At 44.0% G+C, this 23,450-nt stretch overlaps 1 protein-coding gene across 1 annotated transcript in view; it reads right to left on the bottom strand.

Annotated features, from left to right (window-relative positions):
- Positions 1 to 1,214: 1,214 nt before the first annotated feature.
- The window catches only part of LOC106050753 (uncharacterized), a 42,163-nt gene continuing 19,927 nt past the window's right edge, over positions 1,215 to 23,450 (bottom strand). The window contains exons 9-10 of the mRNA XM_056012022.1: positions 22,192 to 22,334; positions 1,215 to 20,188 (exon numbers count right to left, since the gene is read on the bottom strand). Of these exons, the coding sequence (XP_055867997.1) occupies positions 1,215 to 20,188; positions 22,192 to 22,334 (19,117 nt within the window). The remainder of the gene's footprint in view (positions 20,189 to 22,191; positions 22,335 to 23,450) is intronic.

Raw genomic sequence — 23,450 nt, forward strand, 5'->3', positions numbered from 1 at the left:
GTGGTTAACGATCTAAATTTCAATCTATAAAAGGTTAAGACAAAATTGAATAAAATTGATAAGGTTAAATCCTCAATTGATTTTTAAATAAAAGGACATTGATCGTACTATTCCATCGACCAACCAAGGTCAATCATATAATTCAATCATTTCCAACTGAAAATCGTTGGCCAAAGAAACAGATGAACTTTACATCATCGCAAGGTCTGAAAGAGGAACTTTACTATTTTACATCTTTAATTAGTAAAGAGGAGATTCTTAACGAGTAGGGGGATGACTGGACGGAGAGAACAAGAAAGAGAACAAAGAAATGTGACAAACTCAGACGACACTGCTCTTCATCAACAATATACAAAGGTACACAACTCGATTTATTTTTCTTGTCGTCTAAAACTTTTATTACTTCCCTTATCAAACGTTATGTAAAAAGTCCATAGGAAATCTATTTAAAAATGTATAATTATATTCTATCAAAAGGCATACAAACACACACTCACACACACGCGCGCGAAAGTTATACAAATATTGTCTGTTCCTTTTAAAATAAAGTCTTCCCACACATTGTGTCAAATGTCTGTTTGTCTTACACAACCTCTTATCGATATGCAAGCGTGCCAATAAAAACAGTTCTTAGTTATAACCATTGTCTAATTTCATCTTCAAACAATTATATAGATAATACAGTTATATATAACATATATACAGCTTTAGATAGATATACAATGCATTAATAAGGAGTTATGTTCCCCCGTTTCAGAATCGCAGTTTTTGTTACAAAGCCGTTTCACAATCGCATCGTCGAAGCACTGTTTTCCAATTAAGTTAGAGAAGCGGAACACTTCAATGTCTTTGAATGAAGAGTTAATATATCTTCACTGATCAGGATATTCCATCTAAACTCAACTACACAGGAGCAATGTAGCACGATCGCTTGAGAATAGGTTCCTGCTCACTGTCAAATTCAACACTCCACCAATCTCATTTGACAGTCATTAAATATTTGTCTTTTATTATTATTATTTTATCCTATTTCAATAGAAAGTAATGCTCGTTGATACCACTATACATTTAGATTATATTATATTAATATGAATAGATTAGTCTCAGTATGGAGAAGGAGATGATTTACTGTTAAACGTATTCTATATTTAAAAAAAAACTTAAAGCATCAGTTCAATACCAACGAGGACAATGTATTTCAATCTGATGCGAAGTTAGATATTTCGTTTCGTCGATAAGGTTTGTGAGGGTTTTGTTTTTAACTGCTCTCGACGCATCTCCAATTTTTTCTGAATAGCAATGTCCCACTCGGAAATTCCAGAGAAATCGTTCGGCGTGCTAATGGTACTGTATCCCGAGTCCACCCAATCGTGACCCTGGGAGGTGCTTTCCCCCTTTTCCCGGTGCAGGCTGGAATGGCGTTTTTTCATCGTTTTATTTGATGGGGCGCGTGTTTCTGTAGACTCCCCATTACCCTCCTCAGGTTCCTGAAAATGGCTAGGGTCTTTATCTTCTGTGTTAGGGTCCGGTATTTTAGTGATGGGTGGGTTAGGATGCCAAGTCTTTAAGGGAGCATTATCTTTATCAGAGCACTCCGGGGGCTGTTCATCTGGCGATTCCTCGTTATGGCTGTGGGATAAATCTCGAGTGTCTAGCCTTGCCTCAGGTCTATGATTGAAGTGTTTCTCTTCAAAGCACCTTGAATGTGGTGCTCTCCTTTTCATTCTGCTGTATTCTTTGTTCACATGGGGGATGTCGAACTGCTGGACTTCGTCCGAGAACCTCACTCGATAGAGCCCGGCCCGAGGGCTTTTGCTGCTGGCAAGACTGCTGTGAGGGGTTCGCCTCGGACTCGAGGCGTTTCCATCACTGCCGTTAGGGCTCGGAGACGCTGTGTCGCGAGATTTGCCAATCTTGTAAGAAGCATTTGTGGAAACTTCCGAACGCCCATAACTGTTATACGTTGGAGAATCTCTCTGGTGAATTAAAGTGTTTAGCGGACAGTCAATGGCTCTGACACCGATGCGGGTCGGCGAAAACCGTGACCGTAGATCAACCTCTGAGTTCTCTGAAGACGCTTTCTCACTGTCAGATGAAATGTTATCTTCACTGTCTGATTGGTTGGCATTCTTCTCTGTGGTAGTAGTGAGTTGGTACCTCTGCTTAGGATAAGTTCTAGGCGACATGTCTTCAGAAGAGTAATCGGATAAAGGCATGTGAGAAGTTTGCTTTTCTGTCTTGTTCTCAACATCATTGTAACGACTTTCTCGGGCAATCCTTTCAGAGTCTACGTGCAGATTGTCATGGTAAGGAATGCGATTCAAAGCTGTGTCCCGATAAGATGTTCGTTCAAGACGTTTCAGATACGGCTTCCTCACAAAATAAGCCTTATCTGGGGACGATACTTCCGAGTCTGAAAATTCTCTAGATATGCTTCGAGTCTCATTTCCTTTAGCAGCGCCAAAGTGGGCTCTCTCATTGAACGTTATTTTATTGGCCTCTTCACCTGCAGCATGGAAATCTTTTGGTCTCTCGAAAAAATGTCGAGAGGGGTCCGGGCTCGACACAGGACGAGATGAGGCCGAAAACTTTTCTGTTTGACTTGAGCTCCGATGCGCCCCAACCTGATGACTAACGTTTGATCCTACAAGCCTCGACAACACGCGATGCTCTTTCTCCTTGAGGGAAATGCGTCCTTGATTGAAACCGTCCGAGAGAATGTCGTCAGTTTCACTCGATACCTTCTTTTGCCTGAAAAAATCTTCAGAGGACTTCTGATTCAACGAGACGGAATCATAAGAAAGATTATCCTCGGATGCAGTGCTTTCTCCAGATGAGTCTCTTTTAACTACTCGCTTCTCTGTTAGGCTTTTCCCCGCCCATGCTCGATTAAACCCTTTTGTTGCTGCACCGATAATCTCAAGTCTTCGATTCGGGGACTCCAGCTCCGAACAGTCATCAGACAGAGATGATTCGTTGTACAATCGGCGACCTCTCTTGTCACGTGATTGCAGAGTAGCGAACTGCCGGCCACGATCGCGTATTCTCGAGTCTTCTGGGCTGCTATTTTCTCGATTTGCACTGAAAGCCTGATAATCTGGGATATTTTTAGGTATTCCAGTCTTAGACGCGGTATTGACAGTTACCGAATCTCCACTAAAGATTTCCGTAAAACGTTTTTTCGGGATGAATTTATCATGGCTAGATAATTCGTTTTTTGCAAAAGGCCGTTTCCAAAACTCGTGCTTATTGGTGCGCGGATCAAAACTCTTCAGGGGGTACTGAGGCTTCAATTGAATGTCTGAATCTACAGAACTAGATCTGAACGGTTCGGCTAAAACTTCTCGTTGGAGATGAGATTGAAATTTTGTTGGGGCATTGATCCGAATGGCCAAAGAATATTTCAATGGAGTCTCTTGGCTTGGTAAAGATGGATGGGCATTATCTGTCTGACCGCTACCTGACATCTGTTGACTGCTTGCTTGTATAGTCCCAGTCGATAAATAATTGGATCGACTTGTAAAGGTCGATTGGTCTGGGGAAGTGGACAATGGGTATCTCCCAGTGCCAGACAAGTAACTTGCAGTGGGCTTTATAGTATCGGGCTCCCTTATATAAATATTGTTTACATCATTAACAGTAGTGCCTAGTCTGGCCTGATGATTTTCTGAAACTATCGACCTATCTACAGCAGTACAAGTCAAATAGTTTCTGTCAATAGCTGCATCTCGCACAAAGGTTTTAGTTAGACCCAGCTCTCGAGGCTGAGCTCTGTCGATGATAGAATTTCTTTCTAGTATGCTTTCTTTACCCATGTCTCTAATTTGGGAGTTATCAATAGTATTATCTCTGACATATGTTCCTTCAACATTTCTTGTGTGTGCCCGAGTAATACCTTTGTTTTGGAGGCTATCTTTGTCGTTGAGGTAAGCTCTGACAAAGCTGCCATCTTTCATGCGGCCTCTGCCGAGAGCTGACTCTCTTACAAAAGCGGCTCTTTCGGGAATGTTTCTTTGAAAGGTTCGATCGATCTCGTGGACAATACCTCTGATATTTGAACTGTCTAGAGCAGTATTAAACTGTCCTCTGTCGATGTCAGTAGTTCTCAACAGGGGGCTGTGTCTGGACGGGGCTGTGTCAATATTGTCTCTCGTCTCCCCCCGGGAGATGCCTATATAGCTTAAATTATCCTTTCCTGTTTCTCTGACGTAAAGTCGGCTTAATCCCGAAGGTGCAGCTTGGGTTCGACTCATGTCGGGATCTGAACATTTCTTTCTGATAGCATGGTCGTCGTAAATAGATTTGTTCACTTCATCGTTCATTGGTCTACCTCTGATACTGCTGCCATCCACTGGTCTGCTTCTGTCGTCTGCAGTGCTGGTCGTTCCAGATCTTTCAATTAAAATGTCTTTTGTTTTCTGCCTTCCAGGCCCTTGTTCAGTCACGTTGTTACGATCTTGAAGTACAGAAGAGTCTTTCGCAAATTGAGTCTCATTAGCTTCTGTCTGTGAATGCCATTTTGTGGAGGACTCTGGGACTCCCATTGAATTAAACCACTCGTCTTGTCTTTGTAAAAAGCTTCGCAGTCCTGTCGGTTCACTTTGAAGCAGGGACGTTGTCTTCAAAGGCGTAAGAGGCTGGGTGTCGTTGAACCTGCTGGATCTCGGCTTATAATGTTCCTCATATTTGAAAGTGCTGTAGGGAGATGGCGAATCACTTTGTCGAGCAACACTTGTCGCGTACGAGTCGCGTCTCGGGGTATTTATATTATAAGTATAATCTGTTTCCATTTCAGCGGCATTTGTTGTGAAACCAGTGTATGTGGTGTTGGCTCGTAAGGGGCTCACGTGAGAGGGCTTCGAATGATGAGTTCCCTTGAGCTTTTCAAATATAGGGGTTGATGATTGAGGAGTGTACAAGGTTTCCGGACTCCCAGGGAGTTTGTGGAAGTGTAAATTTTCATTCAGATTAGTGTACAGAGACCTTGCAGGTACGTCTGGGCTTTCTTTCGGTCCTGGACAAGAGCCTAAAAATAACCGCGGAGCGGTGTTGTCATCAATATCTGATTGAGCTTTGGGTGACTCTGCTAACTGCTCTTCTACTGTTGACTCCGCAACGTTTGAGTTCCCCATCACGGGCGTGTCGTTTTCCTCTAGAGCTGACTCTTCTTCAGCAACCTCACAGGGAGTGACTCTACCAAAGCTTACACTGACGTAGCCATTTTCCGCTACAATTTTGGGAGGGCCCTCGTCGTCAGTGTTTGCTTCGACGATCAGGTCGTACTGGGGCGCAGCGCCCACTCGCGGCACGGTCAGCATGACATACTTTTTCTGCTCCCCGCTCTTGTTGAATGGGTCAAGCGTGACACTCACGTTGCTAGCTTCAGTGTAAAATGAGCAAGGCGCCTTCAGTTTAAACTCTCTCGGTATTTGTATTTCTGAATTATCCGGCTCCTCTGTCATGATGACGTGACAAGTCTCACACTGGGATGAAACGGTACAATACTCAGTCTCCTTTGCATCTTTACTACAAGCTGGAGTCTTGTCTTGCAACTTCAAACTATTGCTTTGGGTTGGGGTTTGATCCTCGGCCATCTCATTGGAAGTCCCGTCACTGGAAGGCGTATCTTTAAGTTCAGTCGTAGCTTCTTGTGTCGTGTGTGTCTCTTTATGTGGATCATAGGCGACTTTGTTTACGTCCGACAACTGTAGACATTTTCCGGACGGCTTTTCTTTGGTAATGCTATCTTTTTCTGATGATTCTTGTAAACTGTTACCTTTTCCTAGAGAATGCTTTAGTTGGACTGCATCTTTATCTGATCCACGTGTATGAGTTGGATCTGGCGGAACTAAAGCATTGTCAAGAGTTTTGCTGTGCATTTGTGACACTGCATCAGACAATGTGGACGTTTTTTTCGATGAGACCTCCTGCACGTCTATGTTTGTGTTGGTCTTGGTTTCCGATTTGTGCTGCAAACTTTCGCTGAATATTGGCGGAATGGAGATTGTACAAGCAAGGTGAGAATCTGTTTTTTCTTCTGAATCCTTGGCTAGCGTTGGGCCACCAGCCGAAACCTGTGGAGCAGCTGGTCCTTCAGGCTTGGGTATTTCACTCAAGTTTTGTTTAAGGAGATTCTTGTGTATGATATCTTGAATGATTTGAGTGATCTGGCTAACTTTATCAGGAGGAAGTGGGGATAGTGCTGATCTTCCTTGTTCGGGAAGAACCTGGTCTTCTCGATGCTGCTTTTGTAAAGAACAAAGATTGCCGACATCTGAGGTTTTTGGTATGTGCTCTTCTTGGGTTGTTTCTACGCTACCGTCATAGCTGTCACCAACATTGCAAACAGTATTCTCTTCGCTGAGACCTTTGAACTCCGACGTACGTCCACAGATGGGTAACTCTTGCTTCATTTGTGTTTCGATTAACGAGGGCAGCTCTGATGAGGCAGCTTGTGTTCGGGAGTCCACAGTGGTAGTTTTATCAGAGCTTGTGGTGCTCTCCGCAAAAGGTATTAAGTTTGGTACGTACCTTTGACTGACTAATACTTCGGGCTTTGAAATCTCCTCCGGGTTTTTCCTACAAATTCGCTCGTTTCTACTGTTGAATGTTTTGACTGGTTGCTTCTTCTCTAGAACCTTCGCAGAAGGCACGATCTCAGGCTCGAAACGTTCTCGCTCCTTTTCCAACAAAACATCGTAAAGACGTTTGCTACTTTTGACTGCTAAAGAGCTATGATGACTGTTACCTGGTCGCTTATTTTTCATCTGGTTGGCTCGTTGGCATTGGTCGTTCGTGGTGTGAGCTTTACCATCCGAAATATTTTTAGATTTATCTTCAGGCATTTTTTCGTGTCGGCTCAGGGTTGAAGCTTTGGTTAACAACGGTTTAGTCGGATGAGCCTCAGGTTTTGACATTGCACCAGCAACTTGCTTATCCACCAATTTTACCTGGTCATTAGGTTCAAAATCTTTCTCATTATTGATTCTATTTCGCACACAAAAGGGAGACGATATGATGTTTGCCAAAGTATTGTTGACTTTGGTAACTTTATCTAGTGTATAGTTATCCGGTTTGCTAATAGTAAAGAGTTCCAAAGGGATTTTTCTGAGAAAGGGCCCGAACTTTGTACCACCTAGACCACCAACTGAGCCCACCGGCTGGTTTATGTCTTTCTTGGTGTTTACGTCAGCGAGGACAGCTTTACGAGATTTTCGTAAGCTGGTTTTGCTGCTGGAAGCCACATATCTTTCTTTATTGTCCTTAACGTGAAGCTTGTTAATTAGGTGATGGTGTGGTACTTTACGAGCCGTGTGCGGCGTTGGCGATGGTACAGAGATCACACTGTCGCTGATGGACTTTGTGGCGGTATTGTAGCCAGACTGCCAGTTGGGTTTCTCTAGACATTGCAGCCTGTGGGTCTTGTTCACTATCGAATCAGTGACTTTGTTCAGAGAATTTCTTTCCGAAACGCCCAGAATGTGTCTGGAAATGAGTTTATCGGTTAAACCTTCTGTTTTGGTGAGACCGTCACCCTGGCAGTTCTCGGCATTTTCTTTCCGTGCCCTATTTCTTATTGGCTGTCTGCAGAAAGTTTGTTTTTGGTTCAGCCTTGAGCATCCGCGTGTTTGAAAGGGGTATCCTGCCTCGCGCCCACCGTGAGAACTACACGTATTCAGCTCTACTGTGTAATCTTGGCTGATCAAAGCTTTGCTAGACTTGGCGTCATGACGTGCCTCCTTGGGCCTACCGCTTGGAACGTGAACGTGAAGAGACGTCTCCTTCGCGAACGATTTAACTTTGTCCTGGAACCTCACATCAGGCTCGTTGCCGAAGATTTTGTCTATAACCAACTGCACTTCGCATTTTAAAGGATCGTTCCGGTCTTCCTCGCTAGCTTGGGTATGGTTTAGCTGATGGTGAATTCCAGACACGAAACTGGTGGCGAACTCTTCATACGGAATATCTTTCCCCAAAATGATCTCAACATCTCGATAGCGACCCACTGAATCTAGCGTTGAGTTTTCTCCCATTTCAGGAACTAGCTTTATTTCTGAAACACCTTGAGGCTTCTTTTTCTTCAGCCTGTGAGCTTTGCAGGGAATCTTTCGTGTTTCTTTAGCTTTGATGAGAGACGGTGAATCAGTTTTCTTTTTTACTGAGCCACTCATATGTTCAAGTTTGTCGCCTGTTCGCAGACATGTTTCTTTACATTCGTTTGATGCAACTTCTTGATCTGCGTCTTTTTTTCCTTCAGTCTTATTTTTGTCTATTTTCTGCGTGGAACGAATCTCAAATTCTTTTCTCCTGGGCTCTGCGGCTGTACTAAAAAGGGTTCGCTCTTTGCTATCACGCAATTTGTTCATGCTCTCTGGTTGGGATACATGTTCCTGTACATTTGAACTGTTTAGATCAAACTCAGCTACTATATCAGCCTCTTTATGTCTTAGTGTGGCATTATTCGCAAATGTAAAGTTATTAAGGAACAAGGGCGGCGCTGAACTCCGGGTGCCAAGACTCTTTTTATTGAGCTTAGATCGAGATGCGTGAACTTCATTATGACTTAGCCCTTCCACATGCGCTCGCCTACGGCCTTTGCGTTCTCTGTGAAGATACATTTTTTGAAACAGATAGGGTTTGTGGGCCACGGGCCGGGCAGGAACAGAAGACACGGACATGATTTTCTGATGCTGGAGGGACCCTGGTGTCTTTTTTATAGGCGATATAGTCCACGCGCATAGCTCTTGGTGCCTGCGTGAAGAACGGGTGGTCGATTTTAACATTCCCTGGAATCTAAGCTCTAGTTCTGCGCTAGAATACTGTGGAAGTTTGGAAGTAAAAGATTTGGGCAAGCAGTCTTCTCTTAGTATTGACATGTTCGGGAAAGGCGTCTCCAATATCAAAGGCTTCTCCCGGTGCGTTTTTTTTACAACTAGGGGAATTATCCCTTGGGATTTCTGCATTTCTAGAATGGCAGTTTTTCTTCTATCCCCCGAACTGTTGAGCTCTATGTGACGTATGGGTTTTTGACCTTTCCTCTCATCCTGTGCGTCAATCCGATCAGTTCTGTATCTTCCAAAGGTCAAAATGTGAACATCAATCGGATGAGACTGTTTGTCAGGGTGGTGTTCAGCTACTTCTTCAATGGCCGTCTTTTTGGCACTCTTAACTTCATTCTGATGATCTTCATTCAATGTTTTCTCTATATCTAATTTGTAGTGGGAATGGTCGGTTTGTCGGGGGCGAATTCTCCTATCGTTACGCTTTTTTGTTTTTCTGTACACTTTGAAGGCCTTTTCATCGGACCCTACTTCAAACTCTGGAGTCAATCTCTCAAACTTTTCATGCTTTGGTGGCTCATCGCTGGTCTTCGATCTCCTCATGCCTGGAATCCTGATTCCGTTGGGCTTGAGTTTTGAGAACTCCTCAGAACCATGGACTCTCGAGATGGCCGAGCTTTCAAAGTTAACTTTCACAAACTGTGTTGATTGAGTCTTTTGACGTTCGAGACTCCCCTGGGTGTTATTTTCAAAGCACTCCTCCGTGGTGGAGAGACATTGCTTGCTGCAAGTTATGACAAAAGAAGGGCTGTCTCCCACAGCCAGCAGCCTCGAGTGAGACGATGTGTAGTGGGATCTGCGTTTGGTTTTGAGTTCCTTCCCTGGCTGTTTCGTGACTTGGTCGTGTTTCTCTGTGACGTTTTCGTTAGCTGGCGTCAATGGTTCACTGGATATGGAAGTGGAAGTCATGAAAAAGCGATTGCGGTTCATAACAAAGTGGTCTGCAAAAATGTCAGGATGATCTTTACCGTAAGTGATTTCGTCGATGCAGTCTCCTTCGGTGTGTGGTTTAAGCTCAGTCTGGTCTATGCAAGAATCTAGATCTCGCGGCAAAGATGTACAAGAGTCCATCTCGCTTGATTGAATCAAATACTCTTGCTTTCTGGTGTTGGGTTTTTGCGCGTCTGTTTCTTCGATACAAGATGGGTTATTCGAAAAGTCTGGCTTCATTTGGGTGACTTTTGGAGTGACTTGTTTGTTAAACTTTTGTGACGGCAGACAAGAGTTGAAACGAGTTTCAGTTTCTTTCTTGTGTCCTGGTCGATGGGTTTGTAAATATTTACGGACCTGGCCTGTACATTCTAGTGGCATAGCTGTGCAATCAAAGTCCTTCTTGGCGAGATCATTTATTGTGCATTGGTCTTGTCTGTTAGCTGCCAAACCCTGACCTGCCTGCAAAAGGTGTAGCGCCCCCTCACTTCGCTTAAGAGCACGTGTAGTCCCGGACGCCACTCCATTGTGTCTGTGAGTGTCAGAGATAAAGGAATACACATCGCCCATTGAGTGAGCACGCGTGCTGCAACCGATCGAACTGTGCTGCAGAGTAGCAGAAATGGCGTTGCTTACGCTGACCGACTTGTCAGAGCTGTCCGAATTGTAATCTAGACCGGTAGATATGACGTATTCCACATCAATGTCATCTTCTGCTTTCGTTCCGCCTGCTTCGCTCAATTCCGTAATGGACTTGCAAACGCTTAGAGTTCCTTCTGACAAATTCTCTGAAAACGAATGGAAAAGATTCATCAAACAAGCTCTTTCCACGGGTTTCTTTGTCGATTTCTTCAATGTATCCACTTGAAGATATCTAGGGCTTAGCCCCACCTTCAGCTGCGGCTCGTATATATTTCTACGGGACTCTTTCACATTTTCAGATAACTCCTGCTGCTGGTTCATTGTTACCAGCACTTGCTGAGGCTGCTTGCGTGCCATGAAATCCTTCGCATTAGCTAATTCTGAAGTATCGCGATGTCTTTTGGTTATTTGAGCGTTTTTTGATGCTGCCCTGTCAGTAGTTGTCAATGAATGGTTGATTCTAACGTTTTCCTTCGGGTTAATTTGCATTGGACTAGATTTTACAGTCCCTATTTTGATATCCGCCTTAGACTGCATTGGGCTACGTTTAATAGACCCTATTTTGAGATCAGCCTTAGACTGCATTGGGCTACATTTTATAGACCCCATTTTGGGATCCTTAGACTGCATTGGACTACATTTTATAGACCCCATTTTGAGATTTGCCTTAGACTGCATTGGGCTACATTTTATAGACCCCATTTTGAGATCTGCTTTAGCCTGCATTGGACTACATTTTATAGACCCCATTTTGAGATCTGCTTTAGCCTGCATTAGACTAGATTGTATATACCCGATTTTGAGACTCCCCTTGCTCTGCGCTGGGCTAGATTGTATAGACCCCATTTTGAGACTCGCTTTATTGTTTATTGGGCTAGATTTGATTGAACTGATTTTAGTGGAAGTAATACATTTTTGTGGACTTTTTTCGTGTTTTCTCAATGTTTTCCCACAGTAAACATTTTCGTCAGGTTCCGATTCTTGTTTCCACGAGGCCAAGCACTCCATTAAAAATGTTAATTCTTTTGCTTTCAAAGATTCTAATGAATGCTCTGAGCAGCACAAGTCCTTATTCGTAGAGTCGTCTAGATGGAACATTCTCTCCACGTTTTCAAACGGTTCAGTTTTCATCTGAGATGCTATTTTGTTTTCTCTCGCTATCGGAGTGATGTGATCACCTTGTTTTTCGGCAGCCTTGTTCATGGATCTGGGAGATTTTGAATGCAAGTTTGTTTTCTCATGACAATTCTCTGTCACTGGTTTAAGTGCTTGTCGACCATTTTCTTCTTTGCCAAGTGACGCTGGAGGTATTTCAGTTGATGGAGATGGGTTCGTTTCTTGTTTTAAACGAAAGTCTAGGTCCTGTTTCGTAAGACTTTCTTTCAAAACAGAGAAGAGGTTCCTTAACGTTTCTCTGTAACCGGGATCCTTTTTGTTCAATGGTAAATGAATTTCTCGACCACGTAATTGTGAATGAGTTGCTTTCAAATCATTGTTACAGGTAAACTTTTGGAGTAGCAGAACGTAAAGATCTTTAACGAGTACATCGTGTGGATCCATTGCTTTTTCGAGCGTAGCTTCCTTCATTGGGGATTTAGATTTGTTAAGGCTTGCTGTTCGTGGATGATTCTGAGGGGCTTTGTCATCAAGCATGCCTTCAGCAAGTCCCTTGGGTGAAGCGCAACGAGATATTCTGAGTAATGGAGGGAATAATTGCTCCATACTGGGACACTGGCAAGACCCGTCCTTCAGTTCGGCTTCAGCTTTGTAGCTCAACGATTGGCTAGTAGGATTTGCGTTGAGCCTTTCCTCTTTGCTAGGGCATTGACAAGCTGTGGTGACAATCTTAACCTCGCCAGATTCCGCATCAGCGTGTGATGCTGTGTAGCTCAGAAATTGCCTAGTATGATTTGCCTTGAGTTTTTCCTCTTTGCTAGGGCATTGACAAGCTGTGTTGACAAGCTTAACCTGGCCAGAATCCGCATCTGTGCGAGATGCTGTAGTGCTCTGGACAGACATATCTGCTAACCAGGCCACTTTGGCTTCGCCTGATGGGGCATCTGTCTGAGTGCTAGCGCTTGAGGGTACTTCAGACGTTGATCTTTTCATAGGCTTTGACTCACCTTCCACCAAAAGGCTCTTGTCTTGGAATTTTTCATTTCGATTCTCCATTATTAAGTGATTAAATCTTTTCGTGTTACAGTTCTCACTAGTTGATGCCTGCGTTAAGGGTACATAACTCGTGTCTGGAAAATCATCTTTTGATGAGTCTTCTCCCTTCACACAACAGGTTCGATTACTGTTGTTAAGTTTTTCAGAACCAGCCATCGTAACAGGAATCTCTGTTAAAGTCCCTTGTTTCTCTAAAAGATAATCAGATTTAATGATTACATCTGAGTTCCCGGCCACTTTGTTCTCCGATTTCTGCCAGCATAAGTTCCTAGGGCTGTAGTAAACTACGACGCCGTCTCTACAAAGAGAAGTCTCTCTAAATGGTTCGGCATTCTTCAAAAGAAAGTTGTCAGGGCCACATTCCTGGGTCGGATTAGAGTCCGACTCTAAATTTTGAGAATGCATTTTGTCAAACAAACACAACACATCGTTTGTACATAAGGATATGAAACTTTCGTAAGATGGATTTTCTTTCGTCGGATCGCCAGCTTTGGTGATCTTAGATTGCTCCGAGGCTTGAAGAAGTTGGGTGGAGTCGCTTCCCTTGCCCCAAGCATTTATTCTTCTATCACCAGCAACACTCACGTTGACGTCTCCATGGTAGCACAGTTTTTTACTCTGCTGTTTTCTAAGCATGCGCCCAATCTTGTTAATAACGAGTTGTCTTCCTTGGTGCTCCACGCCTTGCATGGGTTTTGAATCGGTGTCTGCTCTCTGCGAAGCATCTTTTTCTGAACTGCCTGACTCGGCCACCACGCCCAGAGACTCTGCGTTCAACATCAGCTGTTTTAGCTTGGACCTGATTTTGTTATAACATGCGGTTCTCCGATCTTTCAGCTTCAAGTGTTGGCTTCCTGCGCCAAACTTTAGTTTGGAAAAGTCTTCCAAAATCTTCATAGGCGAGTCCGGTTGCTTGTGGGTAGAGCATGTCATCGCACGGGCACTGCAAATGGGTGGTTTTCTCCCTGCAGTTAGTGGGCTGATGATGGCCTTGAGCTTAGCCTCCTCCGAAGGCAATTTCAATGAATTTTTGTCGACGTCGTTTGGCTCTCCAGACTGAAATAACTCATTCAAACCTTTCCCAGGGAAAACAGTCAGCTCAAGATTTCTGGCGTCAAAACAGGAGTCGTTGTTTCTTTGTTGTAGAGTCTTGTTTGCGTCGCACTGCGAAGTACTGTTTAGTTTATATTTTGTAGTTCTCCTCAGCCGCTTCTTGTCTGCATGAGAGTCGGTGTTCCCGTGGGGATGATCCGAGTAGCCAAAGTGTCGACTAGCGTGCCTCTTCAGGCTTTTACTGTCTCTACGGTTACTGGGTAAAAAATTACGGAGAAAAAATGTCTCTCTGTCCACATCTAAGGCTGGAATTTGATCTCCATGGACCAATGAGCGTGATCTGCACCTCTTTTCACTGGCTGTTTTCGACAAGTTTGCTGATGCCAATGCCAGGATTTCTTCCCTATTTTCGCTAGCCACATAGCGCATGCGCCCTGGGGGCTTGTCATTAGTGTTTGTCTGTTGGTCAGTTTGTTCGAGATTCAAAACACAGGTCCCAGGCGAAATGTGTTTGTCTAGCTTTAGGCTGTCCCCTTGTACGCACGAATAAACCGTCATGTCTTGATACTCGCATGGCTCTTGGGTCGTGTTTTGGGCAACATTAGTTAATTCTATCTCTTCCTCAGCGTTCGCGTCCTGGTGAGTCTCTCTTTTCTTTCTTTTTTCTAGCTGCCCCGTGTTCACGTTTGAAATGCTATTTTCATGGTCGAAAATGACTAGGTCATTCTGGTTGACTAGGTCATTCTGGTTGACTAGGTCATTCTGGTTGAGTAGGTCATTCTCGTTTCTCTTGGTCTCTCTCGTCATCTTAACGTGTTCGCGCAATGCTGAAGGTTCTATCGTGTCTTTATAGATAGGGGACATAGAGTCCACTTCCCGCCAGGAATCGCGCAAAGAAAAATCGTCTTTAGGTTTCGTGGAGCCGTGGCTTCCGGGAACTTTAATAGGCAAAACAATGACTTTCTTATCTTGTGTGTTATGGTTCCGTGGAACATGTTTTGACCAAGTTTGGCTTGGGGTCTCTTTCCGGTGTCGATCTTTGGATCTGTGGATGGTATTTGCTCTATTGAAAGTGAGGACCTTGTTTTCTCGTGTATCTCTTTGAGGTAAAACTATATCTTTGCTTCTGGTGCTCTTTTTGTGTGTCTTCTTGCTCGTGTTAGTCACGTGATGGGCCGGGAGAACAAAGTCGCGCTTCCAAATTAATCTTTTTTGGCTTGCCTTTGGTAACAAATCATCCACTTGGAGCTGATCCATCTTCTGACTCTCACTGACGCTGTGAAACGTTGTGACGTCAGAGTCAACTTCTTTCAAAACTGAATTTCCCGTTTCTTTTTTAACACCGTCCCATGTCTGCCTTACACCCCCAAACATTTTGTGAAAAGCATTGGCGATGCCGAAGCCTTCTCGACTCTCCCAGAAATTTAAGATGGACTGAAAACCAGTGAAAACCCGAGGAGACGCCTCGTCAGCCTTCTCACGCTGGACAGTGTCTTGTGGTTTATCGGAACTGTGTGCAGCTTTAACTTTGCGATCTGATTCTTTATGAGTCTGTCTGGAGTCGGACGCCTTTTCGATGCAGGCCGCGGGTTTTTTGGGTTTAAACGTCGTATATTTTTTACAGTTGAAAGCCTTGTGTCTCACATTTGCCGCTGCAGATCTCGGGCTGTAAATGATTGCACTTTTTTTTATTCTCCCTTTGGAGTTTTCTGGCTTATTCTGAGAACTATTCATACGCGTTGCGCTTCTCAAGCTTATTGGAACTATCCCGTCTTTGTGGCCCGATTCCTTCCTTTCTTTCTTTATACTTTTCTCAAGCAAAGTTTGGCTTTTTCTCTTTTTGGCTTGCCTGTTGGTGTTACAGGTGGTGTATGTCTCGCAGGAAGAGCTAATGTAGGAGGAATAGCGAGTGCTGTTGGTTACAGTCTCCCAAGAGCTATGGGAAAGGACTACAGTAAAACTCTTTGCCGTTCTGGTCAGCGTCCTGGACATGCTGCTCGTGGTCATGTTCGGCTCGGACGATGTCCGCCACAGTTGACGGTTTGAAAAGTTATAGTCCCTTTTGCCTTTGGCGACATTTCGCTTGGCGTGAAACATGGTTTGGCTGTTTTGGTCATCCCGAGTTGTAGTTTGGTTCAGGTCGTCGGTGCTCACAAAGTTGTAGGGCAGTTCGGGTATGCTTCGCATGGTGGACAGAGAGGAGACGTTGTCTTCGCTCCCATGCGGGCAGTTGAGTGAGGCGAACATGTTGCTTCCCGCTGAGAACATCGGACAGCTGCTTTCTGATGAGGTCAAGACCACATGGCGACGGGTGAGGTGATGTACATCTCTTAATCTCCGGCTCCGACGGCGAGGATTTTTTATCACAAAGCTTGGCGCCCTGGTTGATGTGTCGTTCCAGCTCGAGGTCTTCGACGAGACGCTGGAAACGGAGTCCACTCTTATCGTCTTCGAGTGCATAGCCGACTCAAACTCTACAGAAACCTGGGACGTGGGGCTAGACCCATTCGTTCGCTCGCTCACTGCAGACGTCTCGGAGCTAATAGTTGACGAGTATCGCGATACTGAGGACATCGAAGACAGCCAGCTTCCTTGCTCCGAGCTGGTCGTGCTTTTCTTCCAGCGACCATCCTCAGTTTTCTTTGCGGGAGACGAAGCGGTTACCAGCAAGAGACTTTCCACGTTTTCTATGGAGCAGCTACCTTTTAGATAGTTTAATGTTTTCTCAGCGTTACTCTGCACAGCGTGCGTGGTGATCTTCGTACAAGGAACCTCGGAACGTTTCTCGGTCTTGTCTTGGCCGTTTATTCGGGTCTGCGATACGTGGTCGGAAGCCGGGCAATGTTTCAACCGGCTTTGTGACGCAGTGCTGGCTTTTTCCTGTGCTTCGCTGTTTTGTCCTAAAAAGCCATCGGCCCGAAGACGTACTACTTTCTGGGCAGCAACACAGGAGGATTTCACAGGGTGTAGAGCTTGGCTTAGAGCTGCGCAGGCGCCAAACTTGAAAGCGCTTGTCGCCGCCTTGTGCGGCTGGCCTAAATTCGTTGGTAACTTATTGCTTGGACTTTTAGGTTCTGTTGGCAGTCTACTTTCACTTTGAACAACATTGGATTTGAGGGAAAAGGAAGGCTTAGCACGGTCGCCAGTTATCAGTCTGCTCGGTGTGACTTTATATTTAAAATCACTATGCACATTTCTGGCTGATTTTTTTGTATTTTGAAGGTAAGCTTGTCTAGTTGGTATTTTACTACGCGTAAAGGGTATTTGGCTTTGTTTGGAAATGCATGACTGGTTCCAATGATTGGAATCTACGTTACTTGTTCTCTTATTGCTGTTGTCATTTAGACGTTTGGAGATATTGTAAGGGGAAGCAAACCTGGAATATATAGGATTGTTGACATTTATTGAGTTATTTCTCTTCGTACTAACAGAGCAATTGAAACGGTTTTCATTTTTCCACCTCGACGGCCTACTTAATAACCTGTTTGTTCTAGAAGACGTGTTTACGCTTTCAGGCGCGACCTGTACAGAACTTAACGGGCTACATCGTCTGCTGCTTTCTTTATTGTTATTTTTAAACGACTTTAAGGTTGACTTCTTCCGATAGACTTTAAATTTCACAGTAGAGGGTCTTAATGCCCCAGCACCATTTTTGTCGCCCATAAACCCGATTCTGTTGACTTTGTACAAGCCATCTTCTGAATTTAAATGCGAATCTCCGTGCTTGCGGAGATTTACGCTCGCCAGACCGCCACTATGATCCTCTTTTTTTACTAGACCTTGCCTCGGTCTCGTTAGTGAACTGAGATTGCATTCGTTTCTTTCCGCCGCCCTGTTTGTTTCGGCATTGGCTTTCTTCTTCACGCCAACGGCTTTGCGTTGAAAACTTGTATCTTGCCATCTGTCTTGGTTGTAGTGTAAGAGAAGCATCTTTCTTTGCTCTGACTCTGGTGGGACTTTGGTTTGCCTTGCTGCCGATCCTGAGTTTGTCGAGTTTAAATGATGGCTTGGATTCTCTTGAATGATTTTGTCACTTTGCTCGTAAAATAAGTTCGTATGACATGCGTTTGCACACAAATTCTCTTTCTTGGCCTCTTTCTCAATAAAACAACCGGCTAACATTTCCCTCTCCAAAGCAGCAGCTTGCGGAGATAAGTGTGTTGACCCATGGCTATTTTGGCCAAAGCACCGTGGCACATGAGCAGCTTCAATTTTAGTAACATCAGTTTCAACGCTAAGGTTCATATTCAGGTCGTCTTGTAAGAATAAACTATTTCTCTCTACATTTAGAGGCTTCGCGCCATTCGTTTGGTATTCGTTGGCTTTGATGGTTCGTTTGCAAGATGATCTTCTGGGCAGTTTTGAATGCTGCTTTTTCTTACAGGCTTGGAAAGGGCTTTGATCATCATCGCAGGCTGTCGTGTTGCACATTAGTTCATCGCATTTAGACGTCAGCATTGAACCCGAGTCTCTTATGTTGTCTGGAACTGCAGAAGATCTGCATGTACTGCTGTCAAGTATATGGAAGTTAGAACAGAATGGTACCAGCTTGCTAGGTCTTGTTCTGCCGCAGACGCTCCCCTCATGTCGGAGACTTTTATTGTTATTGGTGGCCAGTTCGCTGGTGGCCTGTTTCTGGCCTGTTTCGGCTTGCAGGAACTCTTTGTATGAATCCACGAGAGCTTTCACCTTCTTTTGCAGTTCAACGCTAATTTTCGGCTCCATTTGGTTTCGCGAACAGAAACCTTTGGTGGCCCGAAGTTTTCTATCCCTTGCAAAAGATGCTGTGGTCTCTTCGTTAGCCGTCGGGGAAGTCCAGTACGTTTCCGTCTCGTCCAGTTTGGAAGGAATGCTCTTGAAGCGGTCAGCAGTGGACATGGCCGTAGCGTCTCCGGAGATGAACAACAAGCCTTTAGACCTCTGCCGTTTCCACACCTTGCCCGCTCGCTTTTGGTTCGCTTGATCGGTATCCAGCACACTTCTCTCTGTCAGAGTGCAGTTGTCGTTGCTTTTCATATCTTGTAATTTATTGGACATAATCACAGCGTCCTCGTTGAGTAATTGGCGAGACATTAAATGTTCCTGTGCCACAGATGCTTTGGCGGTGCTCTCTCTCTCTTTTGTAACGGAAATTTGTGTGTCATAGCAGGAAGGGTCTAGTACTTCCGGTCTGTTTGAATCGGAATTTAAGTATTTAAACTGTTTTGGGGAGGTAAATAAAAATTGTTCAGTGACATCCTTTGATTTCATTTCTGAACATTTCCTTCGGTCGTAAAACATGTGTTTTGTATCACCACTGAATTGGCCCAGAAGTGAACTTTTGATGCCTGAAACGTTTTTGTCTAAGCCTGTTTGAAGGGCATCGACATGTGTTGATTCTTTCCTGGGTTCCACCGCAGCGGGAAACTTCCAAGGCTTTGGCCGCTGTGCGCGATTCTTTCGACGCGCCTGTAAATTAGAACTGTCCACTGTGTTATCTATGACTGACTGGAACTCTTTGCTGCTGCAATGGCTGTAGTCGGACTGGTGCCAGGGTCGTGAGTCGCTGTCTCCTCTCCTGCTGTTGTTATTGCGCCCAAAGAGGGGAAACTTAGTGGAGTTGGTTAAAGAGGAGCTCACTTCAGAAGGGCACGGCCATTCTATGTCAGGAGAAGGTTCAATCAGACTTTGCAGCACTGCCAGAAGACACTCCCCTTGAACAGCTTTCGTGGATTGCTGTTGTTTCCAGGACAATTTCCGGGATAAGATGCATCTAGTTTTCCTGACCCGCCACCTTGTATGAAAATTTGATTTAGTCCTACATCTGCGATATTTTCTTGATCCGAGATGTTTACAACTCTTCAAGTTTGAAAGTGGATCGAGTTCACAATAGTAGGAATTGTTGTTGACGTTTTGATAAAGCCAGTAATCAACTTCTCCTTGACCCAAATCGTTGTTACTTGTGTGTACTTTGGTTGTGGCTGTCATGGTCATCAACACGCTATAATGAGCATGAAATAATCCAATGATTTCACTATAAAAAGTCCAATATACCGCACTAAGCTCTGCGATTCGAAATGTTCCCAAAATTGACCCACTTTGTATTGAGTCGATCAGGTGAGACATTTGGCGTAAATGTGATGCATTCTTCACAACATTCATTCCCACTACACATCTCAAGTGTATGCCATTAAATGGAGCGTCTTTGTATAGTGTATGTACAATCTGCCGGATGTTATTTCCACATCCGGTAACTCTTATGTGAAGAAGATATGGAAACTGTTTTCCGCTGCATTCTGGGAAGATCGCTTTGTCGTTGTGAAACGCATCAGCATGCATGTGGTGCGGTGGTGTGCCCCTTGGTTCTCGATGCCAATTTCCCCTGACAAGGGTAAAGCCATACCTTTTCGGGCTCGGTCTGCTCGCCTTGATGCCTTTCCTGCAAGACCTACTAGTGCACTTCTTCAGACGACGGTTCTTTGGGATTCTGGAACACGCCGTGACTCGACCAGTGACCCATTCGTTCAACAGCTGCCCATGCCTCGACCAGCAGATCACATGAAGCTGGCGTGCTGAAAGAAGAACAGAGGGGCAGCGGTCGGCGTTTCTTTCACTTTGTGTATTTTCTTAGCTGTTTTAATAGCGCTCAATGCTTCCCCCCCTGGGTATTTTCCAACAGAGCTGGGTATTTTGAAAAGACCAGAGTGGAAGCACTAAAGCTAAGGATACAAATATATAAGTATAAATTTGCTGAGTATCTCGATCAATAGATAGGTCTTGCAATTACAGTATGATACTTTCCGGTTGGTGTCGTCTGCTGTTGTAGATATGTCTGATTAACTGTAGGCGTTCTGCTACTAAACCAAGTCCGGACTTAACGTCGCATGAAATTCGCTGGATGTGAATCATGTAGGCCTCAATGTCAGGGTAACGGAGACAGGGCCGATACGGTATCGCAGGCCGTAGTACGTCGAACCGTAAACACCAGATGAGAATAAGCTAAGACCGTCGCTAGTGTCAACTGAACGGCGCAAGGCAAACTAAGTCTTAAGAAATTCAGTAGGTGCAATAGTGTTGCTCTCTCTCTCTCTCTCTCTCTCTTCGCCATCTCACAGACTTTCTTTTCAAGCTCGCCTCTCTCACTTTCTCTTTCCCACTCTCTTTACCCCCTTTCTCTTTCACACACTCTCTCTTTCTCTTTCTCTCTCTCTCTCACTTTCTCTCTCTCTATCTCTTTCTCTCTCTGTCTTTCTCTCTCTCTCTCTTTCTCTCTCTCTTTCTCTCTCTCTCTTTCTCTCTCTCTCTCTTTCTCTCTGACAACCCATACTAAACAAAAAAACCTTTTATAATGTACATTACCCGGAATATTCTATAGTATCTATGCTTTCGACTTCACAAATGTACACACAATTTTCACAATGACCTCTAGAAAGTCGGACATCAAATAATTTAATAAATTGTAGACCTACGGCAGTATCAAACCACCATGCTAATTTTGTCAACTCAAGCCAGCATATACGTGTGAATTTAGTATGTGAATCACTCACTATATGATAAATGTTTTGACTACCTTAAGCAAATCTCTGCGTACACACGTCCCAAGTTGACCACACACCGTTCCTCAATGGGACGTTTTTTTGGCGAACACCAACAACGGCCGCTGTAGTACAAAGAAGGAAAATTGAGGCATTTCCCCAGTGTACTCGGCCTTCGGCCTCGCCTTAATTCCCGAGAGTCTTGGCATATTGGTAATAGTGATGTATTTTTTATTTCCTTTTTTGATTGTATGAAAAGAAAATGGGGGCGCCTCTTTCAATACTAAAAGCAAAACTTTAAATCGTGAAGCTATATCTTAAGGCAGCGGTTTTCAACCTTTTAAGCTCGGCGATCCCTTTTTACAATCTCCACTCTGCGGCGACCCCCATCCACACAGCAATAGAAGAATAGACAAAAACAATCCATATTTTCGATGGTCTTAGGCGACCCCTAACAAATAGTCAATCAACCCCTAAAGGGGTCGCGACCCATAGATTGAGAACCCCTATCTTAAGGGATGAGAGTCTCCAGTAGGGCGCCCAGTTGGCAAGAGTATCAGTGGGGTGAGAACAACAAGTGACGCCATGAACAGCTTGCATCACTGACTGTTTGAAAAGATGGCTATGGTTGCAGAACCTCTATAAATGAGAATTGGACCAGCTCACATCTCAATTACAAGAGAAAGGACGCCTATTATAAGCTATCTCGACATGACCAACGCATAATTTTTCGACTCAGAACCGGACACAACAGAATGACACAACATATGTTCCGGAAGCTTAAAGTCGGGACGAGCGAAACCTGCCCTTGTGGAGCATCATCATGTCTTTCAAAGCTGCACACTATATCAAGAGGCCCGATCAAGCCTCAAAACCCTCCTATAGAACAAAAACTGTAAGGAGAAATGCCTGATCTGGAAACCACTGCGCTGATCATCTCGGACATAGAATTACAGATCTGAACCCTCCGACCTGTAAAATGAGAACGAAGTAGAAGAAGAAAGAAGTAGACCTATGAAAAGGTGGCTGGGTTAACTTACTGTCCAGTAACGGGCCATTGTCCATCCTGAACTTAAGTTCACGGTCTTGGTTGCCAACGATGTAGCTGTCATAGCCATCAGGGACGTTTGGGAACCAACTGTGCATCGCATATTCTTCTTGGACCGACGCCCAAAGTGTTTTCCTTTGGAGGCAGAGAACACGTGGTGGCTGAGTTTGAACATTTAGTCCAACATAAATTATATCATTAGCTTTTAGGTCAAATAGCAGTAGCTTTAGTCAGACGTCAAGAGCTTCGGTCAAACGTCCATAGCTTAGAGCTAACGTCGTTAGCTTAGGCCAAATGTCAATAGCATTGGCCAAAATCAGTAGCTTAGGACAAAAAAACAACAACATTGGTCAAACTCAATAGCTTAGGCCAGTGATGTCCAAAATACAGCCCGAGGGCCAGATCCGTCCCAAGATGTGGCTCCATCCTCCCGCCGAAATGTCGACACAAAGAGAAGACCCCCCATCCCCTTTTAAAAAAAATAAAAAGTTGAAAAATTTACCTTACGTACATTAGGGCCTTCTGATGGAATGAAACCATGACCTTTGACATTTGTACGTTTATGGAATGGGAGAGTTGAAAGTACAAGGGGAATTTTGAATCTACCAGCAAAAGTGAAAGCTTCTTTATTTTATTTTTTATAAGCTCACATAATTGTTTTGTAAAGAAAGTGTGGCTGTTTTTTTTTATTTATTTTTCTAACAACATATAAACGTTATTATAAAACAAATATTACGGTATTCTTTGAGCCGCGAATAAAAAGAATTTTAAACTACGCCTAGACATTGAAGGACCGATGGAAATATTTACCAAAAAGAGACAAGAAAATGAGTCGTCGGCTAGCTAGCTCTAATTTAGCTCTCATGTACAGAAAGGAAGCCATTTTCTGACGCATAAAAAAAAAACTAACTTTCACATAAATTACAGTAGAGTAGGTAGTAAGTGCTGGACCCACGGGTTTTATTAAAAATGTTTTAGGTCAATTTCTATTCGGTTTTTTTTTTGGCCACAGGCCCGCGACACGAGTGTCGAAACTTTAATTGGCTCCCGTTGCTTGAAAAAGATATTTTACATGGACAGTTGAAGCAATTTACCTGAAGCTCTGGGACAAAGGTATTGACATAGAGAATTAAAACTACTTCTCCTAAAGCTCTGGGACAAAGGTATTGACATGGACAGTTGAAGCAATTTACCTGAAGCTCTGGGACAAAGGTATTGACATAGAGAATTAAAACTACTTCTCCTAAAGCT

This window comes from Biomphalaria glabrata, chromosome 15 (assembly GCF_947242115.1).
Source record: "Biomphalaria glabrata chromosome 15, xgBioGlab47.1, whole genome shotgun sequence".
Classification (NCBI taxonomy): Eukaryota; Metazoa; Mollusca; class Gastropoda; family Planorbidae; genus Biomphalaria; species Biomphalaria glabrata.